General features: G+C 43.3%; 1 protein-coding gene across 2 annotated transcripts in view; it reads left to right on the plus strand.

Moving 5' to 3' along the window:
• Positions 1 to 20,270, plus strand: part of snx29 (sorting nexin 29) — a 135,855-nt gene that overhangs the window by 80,452 nt on the left and 35,133 nt on the right. For both annotated transcript variants that reach the window (XM_064322802.1, XM_064322803.1), the window contains 2 exons: positions 2,668 to 2,723; positions 3,527 to 3,608. In XM_064322802.1, coding sequence (XP_064178872.1) covers positions 2,668 to 2,723; positions 3,527 to 3,608 — 138 coding nt within the window. The remainder of the gene's footprint in view (positions 1 to 2,667; positions 2,724 to 3,526; positions 3,609 to 20,270) is intronic.

Below are 20,270 nucleotides of genomic sequence, written 5' to 3' on the forward strand. Positions count from 1 at the left end.
ATACACGCTCACACCCACACAAACATGCACGCACTCTCACACCCACACCCACACAAATATGCACGCACTCTCACACCCACACCCACACACACACACTCACACATTCACTCCCACACACGCACAAACACACACACACACACACACGCACACATTAACGCACGCCCCTCAGGCTCCTGTCCTCCTATCTCTGCTTTGCAGGCTTCCCCCTGCCCAGGCCCGGCCTCCCTGTCCCATTGTAGAGCCGTTCACAGCTCAATAAGGCCCTGTTTGTGCCAGGGTCCCGGCGCTGTTAATTCATTCGCACCGTCTCTCCGGTGCCTGACGAGACATTGCCCTTTTTCTCACCTGCCTGTTTCTCCATCCGTCAAGCCTTGTTTGTGCACTGTGGGGAAGACCGGCCACTCCGCAGTAAATGAATTAGATTGATGCGTAGCCTAAGGTGAGGAATTGAAGCCCTTATCCCTGTCTCCCTCCGATCTGTTGGACTGCTCCCCCTTGGTGTCGGGCGGCGCCGGTATCGGCTGTTGCATGCGGCCTCCTTGATGTGCTCTGATCCAGCAGGTCGGTTAGCTGCATTAAATTTGGCCGGCCATGCCAGACTCCTCCAGGCCCGTCACTGGAGGAAGGAGACCTTGATATTACACAGCTGCTGCTGAGAGCAGATAGGAGCCTATGAAGCAGGACCCCCATAAGTGTGCTTCCACCGAGGGATATGGAGCAACACACTCGCACGCACAAGCACACACACACGCACAAGCACACACACACGCACAAGCACACACACACGCACAAGCACACACACACGCACAAGCACACACACACGCACACACGCACAAGCACACACACACGCACAAGCACACTCGCACGCACAAGCACACACACATGCACAAGCACGCACACACGCACAAGCACACACACACGCACAAGCACACACACACACGCACAAGCACACGCACATATATTCACTCACACAGATATGTGCACAAGCACACACAGACACACACACACTCGCACACGCTAGACCGAGGATTACGGTTGGAAGGGCCAGATTTAAAGAACAGAAGAAAGAAACAGGTGGCATCTTTTACGAAATCTGTTTGGGGAAAAAATGATTTCCCCAGTGCTGTTTTTATTTCGATTGTTCTTCCTAAATTCCCCGAAAATTATTGGGCTTCCATTAGACATTCCAAATCACAGTTGAAGTGCCATGGATGTAAACTGTTGAGTTTCTTGGATGTGCCTCAGACCATCCCTCTTTATCTGCCTGATATACACTTGCCAATGGCCTCAGAAATTTCATTTGTCCCTGGATTCCCTCTGCTAGCTCTTACACGCTGTGGTCCCATCTGAGAGTCTGAGTCCTGAGGTCCTTGGTGTATCGCTGTCATCGCTGTCATTACCTTGCCAGCGGTTACAAAACATTAATTGGCTTCCAATCCCTTCATTGCCTCTAATGATGTGCCAGTGCTCCCTGTGGGCATATTTACAGATGTTTTATTTATTGATAATCATTGCTTGGGGAAAAAAAACTACTGGAATGTGATTTGTTTCTGCAGTGATGCAGGTCTAGTGACTCTGTAACTCTGTGGCATGGTTCACCTTGACACGGGCCTTTAAGCCGACCTCAGCCAGAGCCCCAGGTTGCAGGACGCGCTGCGTTTAGTTTGTGGGACGCTTAAATCCGAAAGAGGTGTCCTTCCCTTTCTCCTTGCTTTGTTTTGAGAGTTGTTTATCAGTATGTTTGTGGGCTTAAAGGGGGATGTGCCTGGCATCTCAATGAGGTCAATGTGGTTGTCTGTCTGTCTGTCTCTGTCTGGAGTGCTGGACTGTGACTGTGTCGCTCTGTCTCTTAGTGAATGTGAGACTGACTGTGTTGCTCTGTCTCACTTTTAGTGAATGTAGAGCTGTGACTGTGTCGCTCTGACTCACTCTTAGTGAATGTAGAGCTGTGACTGTGTCGCTCTGTCTCACTCTTAGTGAATGTAGAGCTGTGACTGTGTCGCTCTGTTTCTTCGTGAATGTGAGACTGACTGTGTCGCTCTGTCTCACTCTTAGTGAATGTAGAGCTGTGACTGTGTCGCTCTGTCTCACTCTTAGTAAATGTAGAGCTGTGACTGTGTCGCTCTGTCTCACTCTTAGTGAATGTAGAGCTGTGACTGTGTCGCTCTGACTCTGAAATGAAAGGTCAAGGGTCATGTACATTAATCAGAAGAAAAATAGCCAGTAGTATTATTCTGACACCAAGGTGAGAAATATAGTAAGTTCCAGAATTATTGGCACCCTTGATAAAGATAACCACAAAAGTATATAATGAATGACATAACATATTGAAACCCAGTTACTCTCATTAAACATTATTGAAGACCCCTCAGTGTCTTTATCCTTGAAAACAGGGGTGCCAGTCATTTTGACACCTATCTTTTTGGGAAATGAAATTGCTATTTGTTAAAAATTTGAACAATTATACTAGCATAGAAAAACATTTTTACATTGTTTGAGCATTCAGTGTATCTCATGAACTGTGTTGTTTTAGTCTTTGTTTTAGTTATCTTTATGAAGGGTGCCAATAATTACACTCAGAACTTTGAGTGTGCCATGACTGGCATGTTGTTGCTGAAAGTGTTCTGAGGGTGAGCAGTTTGTCATTTCTCCATTTTTGTGTTTAAGGTACCGGGCGACTTGAGCCAGACTTCTGATGACCCCAGTTTATCGGATTTTGAGACGTAAGCCTCTTCCCTCTGTAACATCTGAGATGTGTGTGGGCTGGCGATGCTGTCTTTGAGCTGTGTGGCTGTGTGCCTGGCCCACAGTCAGATGGCTTATATGATCAATTAGCTTCTAATACGTTATGATTGATGCATGTGAAAATTGCGATGGAATGAAATCTCCACATTCTGTGTTACTGTATATGGAGGTCATGATCTTTCACGCCTTTTCTTTTTATTTCATCTGCTCTGTGCCTCTATGTTTATTCCTGTAATTGGTGGCTTTCAACTACAAAGATTAATGTAATGCCCCCACCAATATATGTTTTGGCATTAATGCAAATGATGACTCTACCTAAAGGTTCTATTCTGTTGTCTGGATGTTTGTAAATTTGGCAGTATGTCCTTCTGGACCACATGGTGCAGATCCCAACAGTAGACACTTAATTCCTGCCACTTTATATCATGAATGTGTCTAATGTGTGCAAATGAATTCTGTCCATCACAGGAATTACAGAGTGTTTACATTGTGACGTCTGCCATTTGTTTGTGCTCCGTTCAGCATTGATAGAGCACTCAGCTACACTGATGAGCAGATATGAAGTCAGAACGTGACTGAAGAGTTTTTTTTCTCATGAATCACAAAGTGGAAAGACTAAAAGAAACCCTCACATCTCTTGAGTCTTTTTATGGTCTTTGATGGAATAATAACCTATTGAAACCCAGTTCATTGCTGTTTGTGCGTAAGTAAAGAAGTTGCTTTTTAATGAGTGAAGCTCGTGTGCGAGTTGACCGCTCTGTGCGATTGTGTCATTGCTCAGTGCCCATCGCGCCCTCATCAATGTGTGGATCCCGTCTGTCTTCCTGCGAGGACGAGCTGCTAACGCCTACCATGTTTACCAGGTAGGAGAACTTCATCTCACAGTCATCCTACGGTTTTTCTCTTTACACGTGGGGTGTGTACAATTTCTCAATTTGTCGATTGTCTGTCACAGCATGCACATTGAATGTAGTACAAAAATAGTACAAAAGATCACTAATGTTACCTAGGCTACTGTTCTAAATGGGTAATTGAGGTGGTGGGCGGGGCTTGTCGTCATTCACTTTAACGTCACTTACCGTCAGTTGAAAAGATGGCCTGCTTGCAGAGTGCCGCGTGTGGAATGATTTTGAAAAGCTCAATGAAAACACTGTATGTAAGAATGTAAGTATGTGCTGCCAAATTTGCATATTACACGTCAACAACTATGATGTTAATCCACCTTAGAACCGAATATCCAAGCACAAGGGATCACAACAAACAAGCACCCAACTCTGTACTGAGACCTCATCAGTGTGACAGCTGTCCAGCTGAAACCACAACACATTTAATTGGTAAAATGACGAAAGCCTACTGTATGGTGAAGAGTTTTGGGACCTACTGGCATTTGCTGAGCCTGAATATACTCCTGTGTGATGTACTGTTGAAAAAAAACAAAACATCACTCGACTTGAACGTAGAGAAACTCTCTCTGTACCATTCCAAGTCCGCCAACGTTGTGAGAACAATCTGTGTGGACAGCACTAACTACGCTAGGTCTTATGTGACTATAACGTGCCACTTCATTGAAGTATAGGGTCATGTGTTAATCTGTGCTGTGAACGAAGCAGAATACAATCATTCTGTAAAAAATATAGCAATGCCTATTTTTTTACTTTTAATGTTTTTAATCGCACTGATTAAAATAGTGGCATGTTTTTATTAGCGGTCTCTTACCTCAAGCGGTAAAAAAACGATTACTCTGTTTTAGACTGCAACTAGTTGATGGTCAGTAATGTGTGTCCTTCACATCCCTACTTTGTATGATGTAATATTGTCCTGCTTTGTAACATTCTCTTATTTTGAAGAACCTTTGGTTAAAGTGTTCGAGGGACAGTGCATTAATATTTCAGTAATGAGCACTGTTACAAAGCTTCCAGCAGGCTGCAATGGCTCACTGAGTTTTGATTACTGTGGTATGAAGCTGCTTCACTCACTGTGTGAGCAATCTCCACAGAACATTGGCTAAGATAATTTAATTTAAATTATACTGTAGAAAATGTCATGTTAATTTGATTTGTCTTGAAAGTGTTTTACTTACAAGCAATGCCATTAGGTGGGCCTAAACTCATCCGCACATCATATTTATGCGATAAATTGTAGATGATGGATTCACTGACGGATTTATGTGCGTGATAGGTTCTCTTTTTATTATCCGCTTCTTCAGATCTGCAGATGAAGCTAGAGCAACTAAAGTTGGAAGTCGCATTTTCCTTTTGCCATTTGTAGTCTAGCTTGTTCAGCCTTGGCATTTTGGCGATGTTTTGCCCAGCGTATGAACTTCTATGATCTACGCGTGTAACGGCACCATATGAAAGTGCTTTATCGTTCGCAGAGGAGGTGATTCATGGTGTTTGCCTGCCTCCAATTGTTTTAAGTTTAAAGGTCACGCCGTGATTCTTCTTCGCCTTCGATTTCCTGCCGGTGATTGATCACCCGGGGCGGGGAGCCGCGCACCGTACGCCGAGCCTCAAGGTCTGGACACAGTAGGTGAAAAGATAGCGGAGCGATACGAAGGAGAGAAACGCAGGCTGGGACACAATCGGGATACCTCTCCTCCCTGCATGTGGGTCATATTAACCCCTCTTTATTCAGATCAGTAAGCCGCCATATATTCTACTCAAGAAAGCTCCGGAGCGTGATGCGTCGCGTTCCGTGCCGGATTGAAGCAGCGAAGGGAAACGCGGCTCCCGGGCCGCCGGTCGAGCGTCTCCTTCCCGTGGGTTCCGGGAGATTATCGGCGAAGCGAACGGCCGCCGTGTCGTTTCCCCGTCTTTGCGTTTCTCTGAAGCCGCCTCCCCCGGCCGTTTCTATCGCCCTGCGCGATAAGGCCGGGGTTTCGCTCTCCCGCTGCAGAGCCGTGATTGATCTTCCTTATCGTCGCCGCTGTTTTGTTTTGCGCACAAGTGCCACATTTCTTTTCTCTCCTGTCATCAGCTGTATAATGAGAAAACGTAATGGCACCGAGACGCATTCGCTCCGTTCCTCTGCTACCTTCGCAAAAGGCGTGTAATAAAAATCGAATCAATGGCAGTAAAATCTTTATTCCTGTTTGAGCCGGCGTGTTATGATTTTCTTTTCCCCTCCAAGTTGAAATCATCAGCCATACAGCTTATACGTCCCTTTTTTGTTCCTCGTTGGAGATTTGATCCATGGATACTAGCGTTCAATATGGAGGTGTGTTCATGAAGAGCAGACCATCACAATGTAAATTATGTCCGTTTGTTGCAGTACTTGACCAGTGTAAATCATGGCCTGTGTTACAGCTACACCAGAGCAGTATTATTATATGACCATTCAAGGCCACTAGACTTGGCCGTCCCCATCTGAGGCTCATATTCGTCAATATGCCCAGCAAAGTCAGTCGGGTCATCGGCTGCATTTCACTCTTCTTTTCAGTCACTCGTTCCCTGACTCACTTCAGCTTTCCTTAGCTCACTTCAGCTCTCCTTAGCTCACTTCAGCTCTCCTTAGCTCACTTTAGGGTTAGTTGAGGATGAGCGCAGTTTCACTATTTTTTTCATTTTTACAGAAAGTAGGAAACATGCAAAATAGTCATATTTGACATTTTTACCAAGGATTTTTAAGCACATTCTGAAGTTGCCTGCTCAACACCTTTCACTATCTTGGTGCGTTTATGTGATCAGATTTTTTTTACTTTGAGAATGATGCGAGCGAGACTTAGAGAGTGCACTGATCCAGTGCTATCATTGGTGCTCTGACCCAGCATGGGATCATTATATGGTACACTGAGTCTCCTCAGCATTCAGGTATCTCTTTGTTCATATCATCTTTTTGGGTTGTATAATCAATTGAATGAAAACACACTGATGTGGAGAACTGATGGATGCATCAGGAAAAGAAAGGGAGAGTCAGACATGCAGGATACAATGGGTAATGGATAACCTACTTTCATATTACCCCAGGTGAATTGCATTGGGCTTCCATGAAAGGCACACAGTCAGGTTCAGTAATAATAAAATACAGTTGAAAGATATCAAGAGTTAATCTGTCCATGAGTGAAACCGTGAAGAGTGGGCTAGGCCCAACCTGTGCAAAAATGCACAACATGCTCTAGAGATTTTACATCATATGTGAGCACATTCAAACACTTAAGTGAATCCAACCTGAACAAGCAGCATAGCATATTATCTTAGAACACAAAAATATTGGATTCTGTAATATGCAGTGTGTAAATTACACCATTGTCTGTGTACACCAACACTTGCCTTTGAAATGTGATTGCTGTATAATCACATTGACGTTGTAAAGTTCTGTTGTTGGATATGTGCACACCTGGGACCTTGGAGCTAATTTCTGTTACGCATTGATGGTCTCCATAATTTAAAATGAGGCCTCTTTAGCAGTGCACAGCTGCCAATAAGTCTTCTTTAGATTATCTCAAATTATTATTTATTTGGTGGCTGCCCTTATCCAATTTACTGCGCATTTAGCTGTAAGGAAAGCTAACGGCAAATAAACAAAGTATAGTATTAGTATTACAAAGTATAGTATTACCTGTACTTAAACATGTGCAAGTGCTCTTAAGCAGTCAAAAATGCACAAAATGTATATGACTCCACTTCTGGCTAACTGCTGCGAAAAAGGATCAGATGGTTTATTGAAACTGGCAGGTTAGAGCTGGTTTCAGTTGCATGAACACAGGTGCTGGGGTGGATCTAGAGAAGTTGAGGCGAGATGGTGAGTGACAGCCGTCTCCACTGGGGAAGGTATCTCATCCCGCCACCAGGGGGCGAGGCCGAGAACGAGCAGGCTGACTTCAGGGAGCGTCAGGAAGGGGCATGCAGGTGAGCAGCAGTCCAGCGAGCTGGAGGACACAGGCCGTTCTGTGGGGAGAAATAGGACTGCAAGTGAAGTAGTGCGGTTGAGGCCTCAGTGTAGTACCAGGTGTTTGAAGTGGACACAAGCTGTGATTGTCTGTGAACGGAGGGACATGAGGGTGCTTGCTCGAGCTGGGCAGAAAAGACCAGTCGGGCTGCAGAGTCCTGGATGAGTTTTAGCAGTCAGATGGCATTAGCAGGGATGCCAGGCAAAAGACAGTTGCTTTAGGCCAGGCCGGACTGCGCCAGAGCCTGGGCCAGTAACTGAAAAGAGCCAATGGCTGGAAATAGGCTTCATATTAGAATTAACTGTATAAAGACATAAGCCACAGTTTTTAGGCATGCAAATGCAAAATCAAATAAATGATTGTTTATGTAATACAGTCTGAGATTTCTCATTAATTTTCAAAATGATAATTATACCAGGTACGTGTCATGCTGCCATGATAGTAGTTCAGCATTTTCCAGGAGGAAATTCCATTATGATAGGTACTTAGGGTAATTAGGGTTGATCTGCAATGCATATTGTGATTGTAATGGGTTGATATAACAGTTTTAAAATGACTTGACGGGCTGCTGGGTAGCTCATTCATTTCAGGCACCATTCTGCGGTGCAAAGATCAGCCCCACAATCTTGGATCCATTCCAGAGTTTTCCTGGTAGCCGTATGTGGAGATTATGTCACCCAGGGTTCGGGCTGGCACTAACAATGAATTCCTTTTACAATTTGTTTTGTGTTTTTAAATAGTGTTGAATTGATCTGCTTTTGCTCAACAACTAGCTAGCTAATACTAATGTTTTTCATTCATTTTTATGAGTAAGAGTGTAGCTATAGTAATTAGCTAACATTAGCTATAATTAGTGATCTAGCCATTCTAGCTAACTAAATGAACGGTTTTTAACTTACATACTCGCTAATATGTTACTGTTTCAGATGCTAACCAGTTAGCTTGATGTAAATATTTGTAATGTCACATTATGTTGTAAATTAACATTTTTGATGTCTTAGCTTAAGCTACTGCATGTTGCTGTATGCTCATCATAAGAAGTATGTTTGGCTTGGTCAGCTGTCCATTATTAAAACAGCAGTTTTAAACCTTGTTATCTCCACTGTTTCAAAAACCAATTTCAAAATACACTGTAAATATGGTTGTTTTTGTTTTTTTAATTGCTAACAGTGCCACTGAGAAAGCTCTTGTTCGTACTTTCAGACATTGCTGTTTTGACAGTGGTGCTTTCCAGTAACTGGAAGTGAAGCTTCCCATCGGCAGCTACACCGGCAAAAAAACCAGGAAGTGTAAAAAGGACCCTTAGACACACACATTAAAAATAGCTACCTAGCTAGCACAAAGGTCTTGTTTAATTAATTGGTTAATTCCGTTGTGGTAGCCTGCTAAGCAGATGAAAGGGATCATGGGACGGTTAATTCAGAAAATGCACATTCATAGGACCACATACACTGTTTATTTACTCCAGCTGGCAGCAGAACGATGGCTAGTTATGACAGATTTTAAGTGAGACGCCAGGGGAGGCCTGGGGAATTCTGACCCTTTTGGCTTTCCATAGATCAGGCGCCTGTTGACTATATGTCAAACCTGCATATGAAGAGTCTTCCTCCAACTCCTCTCTATACATGTTTGGCCATAGTTTGTGATGTGAAAAGAAGCAGCTGGCGAAACCACTTGTTTCGGAGAAGAACCGTGGATGTCTGTATTCGCTCAAAATGGCAGTGGCATTCACACGTGAATGCAGTTTCAGATAATTAGACATTACAAATTGTTATTGATGGCAGCACTGCAGTTGAAGTTATAAATATCAGACTGAACTAGATTGACAAAAATATATAACAAGAGGTGGTGGCATGTCTCCCATTGCTTATATCAGTACACTGCTTTTTTGTGTCCCAAAATAACCACTGCATATAAAAAGGCTTCGCTCCACACCTTGCACCCCCCCTCCAAAAAAAACAAAAACAAAAATATGTGAGTCCCACTGTCTTGTCATGCTTTTCTCAAAGTTAGTTTTGCCAATTGCAAAGACCACAAATTCTTCTACAATTTACATCTTATGAGACCTGCGAGATTTTGAAACATGCTTGTAGTAATTTGAACCTGAATTTTGGTCAATTTTATTCTTCCAGTGCATGTACAACGGTTTACCACCCTTCTCTCTCTGTGTCATGTCAAAAATGAACACTCCCTTTGCGTCAAAGCTTTAAACTCAGTCTGAGTGTTTGTGTGTGGGTGGGAGTATTGTGTTTTCATTGCCCGAGGGATTTTCTTCGCAATATTAAGATATGTGCATATCAAGTGACATCCATTAAAGTGTTATTCTCATAAACATCCTAATTTACAGGAAGCTGTGGTTGGTTGTATTTGATATTTTTGTGGTGATTATCCAATTCCCCAGAGAGAAGTGTGGCATCATCTTGTCCTTGTTCTCTAGCGTTTTGATAATATCTTGATATTGTCTTTTATTTCAGCCTCTAGAGTTCTGACAGTTTTTCTTGTGAGAAGATTTTCACATATGTAATATTTCCTGGTATAGGAATTTATATATATAAATATAGTCCACTTATTATGTGGGAATTGTAGAGGTATTGTTTTTGTCTCTGTGCTTTTGTTCTTTTTAATTTTTAATTTTTTTTATTTATTTGTTATTTCATGTTCATGTCCACATCATTGAAAACCGGCCTTAAACAGTCCAGTTTGTGTGTCCTTCTGCCTTGGGCCTTTCTTGGCCAAAAAACCTCAGTGTTTCTGAACTGGACACATGCATTATTTCTCTCTGACATTTAGTCTTTCATTTTAGAGCATAAAAAGGATAGTAATTTGTTTTCAGTGCGCTTCAGTATTGGTGCATGACAGTAAATTGGGAGTCAGCTCCAAAAAGACTACCAAAAGAGTTGTCTGCATAAGAAATCTGAGGTTTTTTACAAAGGGGATTTGTAATATATGGAGAGAAGTGGATCATCATTCTCATAAACTCATCCTAATTGCAAAAAGAATGAAATGTTGAAAGAAACAATTGAACAAGATAAACAAAAAAAAAATTTTCTATTTACCCTCACTAGATCAAGAGATAATTTTGCGAGATTGCAGTTGTCTCAATTTGGAATATATTTAAATATCTTAATGGAATGCGAGAATACTTGATCTTGTTTGGTCTGAATTGATGGGGAATAAATGTTTCAATGACAGTACTGAGCAGATTGGCTCTGTTTGAATCATTATGGGCAGGGCTGAACTTGAGAGCTGTGGGTGACTCATTATGGAGTTGGACAGAGGAGAACATGAGAGCTCTTAGTGGCTTGTTATGGAGTTGGAAAGAGCTGAACACGAGAGCTGTTTGTGACTTGTTATGGAGTTGGATGGCTTCTCATTCATCTCCATTGTAACGGCTCTGGATGGGGAGAGTGAGAACTTTTTCAGGTCAAGCGCACCCGGCTATGTGGACGTGGCAGTTGGTCATTCTTTTCAGTGGTCTTTAGTCACACTAAGACGTGAGTGATTCCTTCAGAGATCAATGGTGCTAAGCCTGTGTGTGGGTCACTTATACAGATGTCATCATGATTTCCCCAGTTTCATGCACACGCCTCTGAAAGTAAATAATGAGTCACACGCATTCAAACTTGTGATGTAAAGCAAGTGGGCCAGAGAGGAATGTGGTTGAACTGTGTAGTTGAATACTGCCTGTGCACCAACAAAATTCTTCCACAGTTTGGCAAAATATTATTGAAGGGGTAAAACATTCATGGTACAGTGACTGGCTTCCGTGTGTGGATTTGCTGTGCTTACAGGCCCAAGGTTTATAGCCTAACTCAGAGATGTGAAGCATGACCAGGCAATATCTTCCATTTAATTGACAAATAAACATTTCAGTTTTTAGTGTCCACCTTGGCAGCCTGCACACTTAACGGGTCCGTTAGCTTCCCCAAACTCATCCAATTTCTGTGTTCCTGAATTCCCGAGGGTCCTCTTAACAGGCACCAGCCGTTAGTACACTCTTCCACCAGTCAGCAGGACTCGGGTTCCCGTGCTGTTGGAAGTTTTTGAAGTTGCTGTACTTTCAATTTCATGCACCAGTCAGATAAAAGGCTGGTTCAGCTACTAAAGACGGCAAGACCTAAAGACCTACAAACTTCCCGTGATTCTAAAAAGTCTCTTTTAGAAAGACCTGTACACATCACTCAAACTTTTGGCGTGGCAAAGATAATCCGCCTTTCCTCGTCTAATATATTAGAAGCCAGTAATCGCGGTATTTAACAAGACAAGCATCATTTCTAATGTTAATGAACTCTTCTTGATCTGCTGCTTCGCTATAAGGTCAAAAGCTTTTTCAGCAAAAGAAAAAGTGTTTTGCTTCATTTAAAAAAAATAATTTTTATGTTTCATATCATTTTTTGTATGTACACATTATATGCACATACAAATATTAGTATGGACTGTATTTTTTTATTGTAAAACTTCCTCGTCTCATTAAATATAAATTGTAAATTAAATATGACACCCCTCCCCCAACCAAGCAAATCCCTCCCCCAAACCACACCATGCAAGTATAGATCCGTTGTGTGAGATGAGTTGTTTGGGTCTCTGAGGCCTGTGTCGCAGGCCTGCTGAGCTGGAGGAAACCCCAGCAATGAGCCGCTGTCCTGCTGAGACAGGCACTTTCACCAGCACACACATGAAGGCCCACCTGAGACTCACCTATTTATTTATTTATTTATTGTAGATTTTTATTTCCTCGGCTTGGTAATGTATTCGGTGCATTTGTATTTCATGTGTGAGCATCGCTTCCCGGCATTGGGGACACACAGCACAGTGTGGGTTGGGTTGTCACTCATTCAGGCCACATTGCAGAGTGGCTCATGGATTCAGTGAACTTGGCTGTAGGTGGAGCGCTGTGGTTGTATCCCAATCAAAGAGCTTTACTTCAGTGCTCAGGATTCAAAACATTCAAAGTCACGCACACTGTCTCTCAATAAGGTAGTATGCAAAACTGGATAATGCAGCGTCGGATTTCTGTTTCAGACATTCTTATTTTTCCAAGATGTCATTTCCAGTAGGGCATCTTCTAAGTAAACATCATGTTGCATATGAAGGAAACCTTACGGCAAAATGATAGAGCACACCAGTAGCGGTTCCCCCTGAAAGAAAATAAACCACATTGTCTCCATTGAACGGTCTTCCAATTTGGAATGTTTGCTGTGGAAGTACATATGTGTAGCCCTGGTGTGTACAGGTGCAGGACGGGATGCTGTTGTGAATGGCAGCTGAAATGGCAGCTCCCTGCCTCCTCCCCGGAGCCCTGTTCTCCTCCAGGGCATGTGAGATGGGAGTGGGGAGGAGCAGTCCGGGCCTTGCTCCCCTCACCCCCTTGGCCACTCTGTCTGCGGCTCGCTCTGCCTCTTTCACATGGTGTTATCATGCACCATGCACTGTTTCCCCAGCAGGCCCGTGGTGCGGGAGTTCCTGCTTTGAGTCAGCAGATTCTGGCTCCCTCGTTAGACGCTCTTGTGGCCGCTAGGCATTGATCTCTCTGAAAACTCCCCCAGAAACAGACAGACCGAGAGCACAAACAGATGGGGTGAACATGCACAGGACACAAGGGATGCGAGGGAAAATAGGATCTGCGATCCAAAGTTTCTTCTCTCTGTGTCCAATAACACTGTGCAATGAAGTGATTTGTTATGTGTCATGGATAATGGGGAACCGTGTGTTGTATATTTTCCTGTCAGAGGTTTAATTAAAACCGCAGGGAGGGGACTGTGTGCCATCTTTTGTTGTGAAGTCGGAGAATTTCCGCAAAGACGGAAAAGCTTTTGCTTTGTGACTGCAGTAAAATGATGTCAGTCTGGCAGTCTGCAGCTGTCTGAAAATATTATATTGTAACTTTGACATGAATGTCTTCACCGGTCTAGTCTGACTCTTGCAGACTGTATGGATCCCTCCTTTGGGAACTCGGCTGAATATTTCGGTTTTCACTGACATGGCAGTGTAAAGGACTTGACAGGACGACTGATAGAATCACACGGAACGATTATTCTTTTTTCTGTATGTCTCTGAGAATGGAGTTCTTAATTAGCAGCTGCCTTTGACATATTGTAAGTACACTTCAGAAACGCAGACTCTTTGCTCTGGAGGTGTTGGGCTAAGGCTGTGATGTGGCAGAGCATGCTCGCTGCCTACCGTATATTCCCAGCTGAGCCTGAAAATTGTGAATAAATATACATTTTTTTGAGATGGTATAATCACTGTAAACAGTACAGCAACTCACAATCTGTGTCCTTTAATAAAATAGGCCACATTAAAAACGTGCCTTTTTTCTGTAAACTGATGGTAGTATTGAGTACTTTTTTCAAGGACTGTATTTAGGTTTAGTTGTTATTCATTATGTTGGTGTTAATTAGATTTGGTCCTGTGCCTCGCTAAATATATTTTTCTTGGCCTATGAAATGTGCAATGCTCTCAAATCACTTGTAGGTCATGGTGGCCAAGGAGAATGCTGTAACCAGTGTACCAACACCGTGTGAAAGTTTACAAAAGCACTTAATCTTGGTTTTAGACACGGACATGCAGATAATTGTGTCTTTATTTGTAGCGCTTACGCCTTAATGGGAGCAATAGCGGGCTGATTTAATGCCGTGCCGTGGCCAAACTCTGCAGGATCAGCAAGGATATTTAGCCCCTCCACACTGAGAACACTGCATTGAATTATTAGTACGTGCCCGGATAAGACAAGCTCATTTTTTATTTATTTTTACATGACCCGTAGGTGCTGTAAAATCCTGCAGGGCGCTTTGTGGTTTTTCTATTCTGATTTTTGTGGTCATACACTGTTCAGTCATAGACTGGAAATATACTGATGAGAATGCTTGTCAAATTTCAGTCTCCAGGATTACATGAGGAGGTTTGGGGGTGTTAAATACTCACTAAAGCGTTAGCCATATTTGGGTAGACTTGCTTAAAATGTCAGTGTCATAGACTGTCATTGTCATTAGATCAGGGTGATCCAGCTAATTTAGGTCTGATGTTAGTCTGTGAAATTGATCTGAGAAAATGTGCCTCTCTGTTTTATACGCCTCTTTTGTATTATAATCACGTGTCCAAGAGCTGTCTTCGGTTGCGGAGAGTATTTATGAACATCAGGATATGCGGTGTTTCGTTTAGGGTTTGATTTGTATAAACTGAACAGCCTGCAGTTCCAAGCTTCAGCAAGAAATTAACATAAGATAGTCATATATTTCAGCCGCGATAATAATTTATGCCTTTCCATCATTTCCAACTCTAAACGAACCAGAACTTTATTAGCGACGTTATGAGTTGTAGCGCTGCAGTCAACTATTTAAAATGCTAGCACCGCTGGGAAATGAAAGCCTTTCATCACGTTCTCGCATCCAGTCACGTCGCTGCCTATTTATACTCCTCCTCCAAAAAGCAGTGGCACACGTTACTCTGTCCCCTCAGGGAATTTAGCCCATCCTCGCTCCGCATCACCTTGGAAGCCCCGCGGTCCTTTAGCCTCAGTGTTCCCTGATCTCCTGTCGTGCGTAACTGGCAGGCTGGTCAGGATGACAGCAGCGCCCCTCACGTCTCGTAATGAGCCCCTTACTTCAGCTAGGATAATAATCACCTTCTTCTCCAGCTCTGGCACTTTAAGTGCCGAAGAATAACCCAATTCATTAGGCCATCTGCCCAGGCCTTGAAGTGTAGGATTTGCTTGTACTATGCCATTTTTCTCTCCCTTATACACACTCAACCTAATTTTATTAACCCCCCCCCCCCCTAATAAAATCTCCTGGCTGTGGCCCGCTGAGCCCACTTACGCTAGATTTGACTAGCGTTTCAATTTGTTACTTTAGCCACAGAGGCAGTCTGGGTAATTGGTCAGAACTGTTTAAATGTAGCAGAAATGTATTACAGCGTTGCTCTTCAAGCCTTGGACTTACAGCAATCAATAATCATCAGACGCAAAGGTCACACTGTGCATACGTTACAGCGATTTCCCTGCTCCTGTCCATTTCCCGTGCGTCTGACGAGGAAGGAGGGGGACTGAGCATAACTGAGACAGATAGCTATCTTAGTGCAGCTGCTTCAACGGTTCGTCTCTTTTATTCTCTTTTCTCCCAGACGTTCTTTATTTTTTCCTGCGTGCCTGATTTAGACTGGGTTTATAGCTGTGTTGACAATAAGCTTGGCGCCAACATTAATCAGTTTCCCTGTCTCTGAACTAGTCTGCTCATCGCAGTGTGGTGACAGCAGGCGAGTTCTTTGAGCAACACTGTAACTGTGATCTTTCACGTCTGCAAGCAAGCCGAAAGACCAGTTTGGTTCAGTTTGTGCATTAAACCCGGTAATGTAATCATCTGTGGTCGTGGCATACCTAAAGATTTTAACACGCTTCAAGATTTGTAAAGGAGCTTAACTAGCTGATGTTAAATAAAACCGAATTAGCCCAAATCTGCTCGAAAAGTAACAGTCCTCCATATTTCATATGGCAACTGCATGACAAGGAACCTGAAAGGAGCTCAGAGAAGACTCAGAAGGATCAGGAGAGAAAAAGGTGCATGTGAAGGAGACGCGATCAGTCACCCATGAGCATCCCACTTTATTTTCTGTCTTTCTCCATCCCTCGCTCCCACCCATCCACAGCAGCTGTGTCCTACTATCTGAATTACGTGCGGGTGGCAGATGCTGCCATTGAATATTCCTAATAGCAGATTTCCTCCTCTCCTTATTGCTCCCTTCTTCCTTTCCCTCTGTAATTTTCCAAATGGATTCTATTTTCTGCCTAATTTGGCAAATTTTGTGTCCTGATGTCACTGAAGAAGGGGGGGGGCTGTCATGTGAATGGTTGGCTAACACAGTGATGCTCTGCTTAGTGTGTTTTGCCCTGTGAAACCCTGTAGATCCTGTGAAGATCATTAAAGATCATGACATAAGTATCTGAACCATAGACAATGACAAGTGACACACGGTCTTTGGTGGTGAAACTATCTCTAAAGTCTTGTTTTTATTCTTTTTTTTTTTTTTAATTCCCAATGGCAAAAGTATCCCTGTCATCCCTGTCCATGATTTCACCTTCAGTATAGTCAGGATATATTTCTGTGGCTTGTGTTAGGTTCCTGGTAAGTGGCTTTGTAGTGTTTGCCCTGATCCCTCACACAGCACTGTCCTGGGCTGTCTGCCAACAGGATCCTCCGGCAGTCGTCTCGCGACTCTCCATCACCCCCCCTCTGCCCAATCAGAAAGCAGCCCTGTCATCATGCCTGTCTTGTCTTGTCCTGTGATGTCTTGTCCCTCCACCTTCTCTTTCTGACCTCCTCTCACCCGTGTATAGCAGAGGAACCTGTGAATCGAGTCTCTCTGGAAATGTTTCGAGGAAGCTGATGGTTGCTGGGCATGTTGCTTCGATGCCAGTTGTGGTAGTCTTGATGTCGGAAGGAGACTTTGAAAATTTTGCATCAAATTGCACATCTAACTGATTGTACTCCTTTGTCTTGTGCTCAGCTGTACTGTTTTGAAGGGCATCCTGAGAGTCCTCAGGTATTTGTGTAAACTGTGAGAGTTTCCTGAATCCAGCGTCTCAGTGCTGCAGTCTAAAGTTGTTAGGAGTAGAGACATAGGTGAGAATGGCACTCAGTCGGAGACAGCGGCATGTTGATGCGGCTCGATTGTCGAGAGCAGGTTGAGTGCCGCCTTCTCAAAAGAGAAGGCTCCAGGTCTTCATGAAGAGTGCCGGGATGTGCCTGAGACCTGTCAGAGTAACTGAGAGTTTCCCAAAATGGCACTATATGATCTTCTTTGTTCAGGCAAAAAACACAAGTGCGTGGAATATACTGTATGTGAGTGAGAGTATGGTGCGTGTTGTTAATAATGCTTTGGTCAGAGGGCACGGTCACTTTCCAGTGCTCACTCCTTAGGACATACTGCTCACAAACAAGATGGCAACATTGGCGTTGGGTGTGTACCGTCTTGCAAAGCCAGCATTGTCAGCGCTCTGTAACAGAGGGCTTACACAGGGCATGTGAGATGAGTGAGTGAGTGATAGGCCATTAACAGAGCAGCTGGCTGCCACAGCTGGCCACTTAGAACACTTCTGATTATTGTTCTTAAAGGAAAGAATAGGTTAAGGCTGCGATGCCGCTGTTTTCTGTGGCTGGAACGCATGAAAATGACTGTTGCCTCATCTGCGGCAGTTATTCATAGCTCCTGTACGTTCTCTGAGGAAGGCTGCTCGCAGAACAGAGTAGCGTCTTCATTTCGAATGTATTACATGGAGCGGTCGCGCTGAGATTCTCGTGTCTCTAGTCTTTTTTTCTCTTTTTTTGAGGGGGGGCGGGGAGGGATAAAACATCTGAGTTTCGGGGAGTGACAGTGTAATAACGCCTCTCCCGACGGCGCGGTGAGCATTAAAAACACGCACTTCGGAATAACAATGAGGCCCGTGAGTAAAGCGGTGTAGCACTCAAACCAGCTGCGGGCAAAAAAACAGTTTGAAGTAGATCTGGTTGTGGCTCTGATCAGATCTTTTTTTTTTTTTTTGTTTGTTTGTTTTTTTTTTGCATCTTCTTGTTTTCACACTGAATTTGCACAGCAGTGTCGGGATTCCAAATTTAAAGAAGAAAAGAATGACGCACAGTTGCTTAATAGCATTGCAGATTAAAGGCTTTTGGCTACGAATTTATGCGAGACGGTGCTGCATATTGATATTTAAAGATCTTTTATCAGATGATAGAAAACCAGTTTGAAAGAAGATTAGGCAGTGGCTATATATGGGCAGCTCACAGTATAAATACATTGATAAGGCTGGTCTGCTTATGTTTTTTTTTACACCTGGTTTTGTCCGATATCCTGTAATCTTTACAATGTGAATTGTACTGGAAGTGGAAAGAAAAAATCATCATCACAGTTCTGACGTATCACCAAACCACTGATGGTGCAGCTAAACCAAACACAGTAGTTAACAATGTGCAGATTTAATTGTGCTGAAATATTATCAACATCCTGTAGTTTACATCCAGTGAAATATAGAATGTCATATTTCACAAGTTAATATGGCTTGTCCTGCAATGTGAACTGTACTGGAAGTGGAAAGAAAAAATCATCATCACAGTTCTGACGTATCACCAAACCACTGATGGTGCAGCTAAACCAAACACAGTAGTTAACAATGTGCAGATTTAATTGTGCTGAAATATTATCAACATCCTGTAGTTTACATCCAGCGAAATATAGAATGTCATATTTCACAAGTTAATATGGCTTGTCTTGCAGCAGATGGCTTGTCCAACATAAGGAGCTAGATTTTTAATAAATGAAAATATGATTGTGAAAGAGCTTGTGGCTGAGAAGCCTGGACAACAGCAGGGCAGTTAGTAACTGCCCTCCTTCTGCGCTCAGTTTGCTCGGTGGCACAAATGAACAGGTAGCTTGGGTTCAGAGTTACAGGGCCGTGGACATTTTTGCATTGCGTAGTAGTTGCTAGAACCCACGGCAGCTGCGACGTTAGCCTACACCCGATGATTAATCGCTTCCCTGCATCCTCATGGATCACTGCAACAGGGCCCTGCAGTGCCGTCACGGACCCGATGTTGGGAAACAGTGCCAGAATTGCACTACACAAACATGTTGCACTCGACGCCAATCTGCAGTAAAAGAGAGGGGTATTCCATCAAACCAACTTCACTCTTAAGAGGCATTCCAAAGCAGCTGCTTTTTACTGTCTTCTCTAGCTCCTTCAGGCCGTGGGCTGTTTAGTCAAGAACTCATTTTTGGTTTTAGAGCTTTGGGGGATAAATTTGGAACATATCCTCAAGGTGAGTGAACTAGAGGCCATCTGGAAGTGCTTCAAGGGAATGATTCTGAAGGTTCAAAGATAACATTGCAGAAATCAGTTCTGTTATTGTGTTGAAATTTTGTGATTGGGTGACAAATAACTTGGTGGTTTTTTATAAATGATTCTACAGTCATGTGATATTTAAATAATTCTTAACACAACTTTAATTTTAAACAGGAGCCGCTAACATGCTTACTTGTTGTGATATTCGGTATTTATAGACAAAGGTATGCATTGAATCAATATTTTCCTTTAACTTTAAATTACAAGTAAAGCAAGCACTACAACTTTTCTGTTGAAACTCAGTTTGGCAAGTTGATTTTTGCAATTGCTACCCTCACCAAGTTTTTTGTTTGTAAACTTTTTCTTTTAATTGTTGTTTGAGCCGCAGCACATAATGCACTGGGGAGCAAATATGTGCTGTGATACGTGCTTGTTCCTTGGTATGGCTCTTCATCAGGTTAGGCTTTAGATTGACAGGAGTCCCCATGATATCATCAGGAGGGACACTGATTGGCTGTTTCCCAGTGGGCGGTACAGCGCAGATGAGGGCTCTGCTGGAGTCCTCTCTGAGATGGAAACAGTGTGACCATAGCTTTTACCACAGCCGGGGTCCTGCAATTAAATAACCTGCTAAACTTCCCCTCTCGTGGGAGAGAGGAGCAGCCACGGCTCTTTACCTTTCATTAGCGAGCTCTGAATTACCGCATCTCAGCTAGGCAGGCAATGCACAGGGGGCCCTTCAGAAGGGCACTTCTAAACATCTTTCTGTTCTTTCCACTCCTTTTCCTATTCAGGGGCATGTTT

Source organism: Anguilla rostrata, chromosome 2 (genome assembly GCF_018555375.3).
Source record: "Anguilla rostrata isolate EN2019 chromosome 2, ASM1855537v3, whole genome shotgun sequence".
Taxonomy (NCBI): domain Eukaryota; kingdom Metazoa; phylum Chordata; class Actinopteri; order Anguilliformes; family Anguillidae; genus Anguilla; species Anguilla rostrata.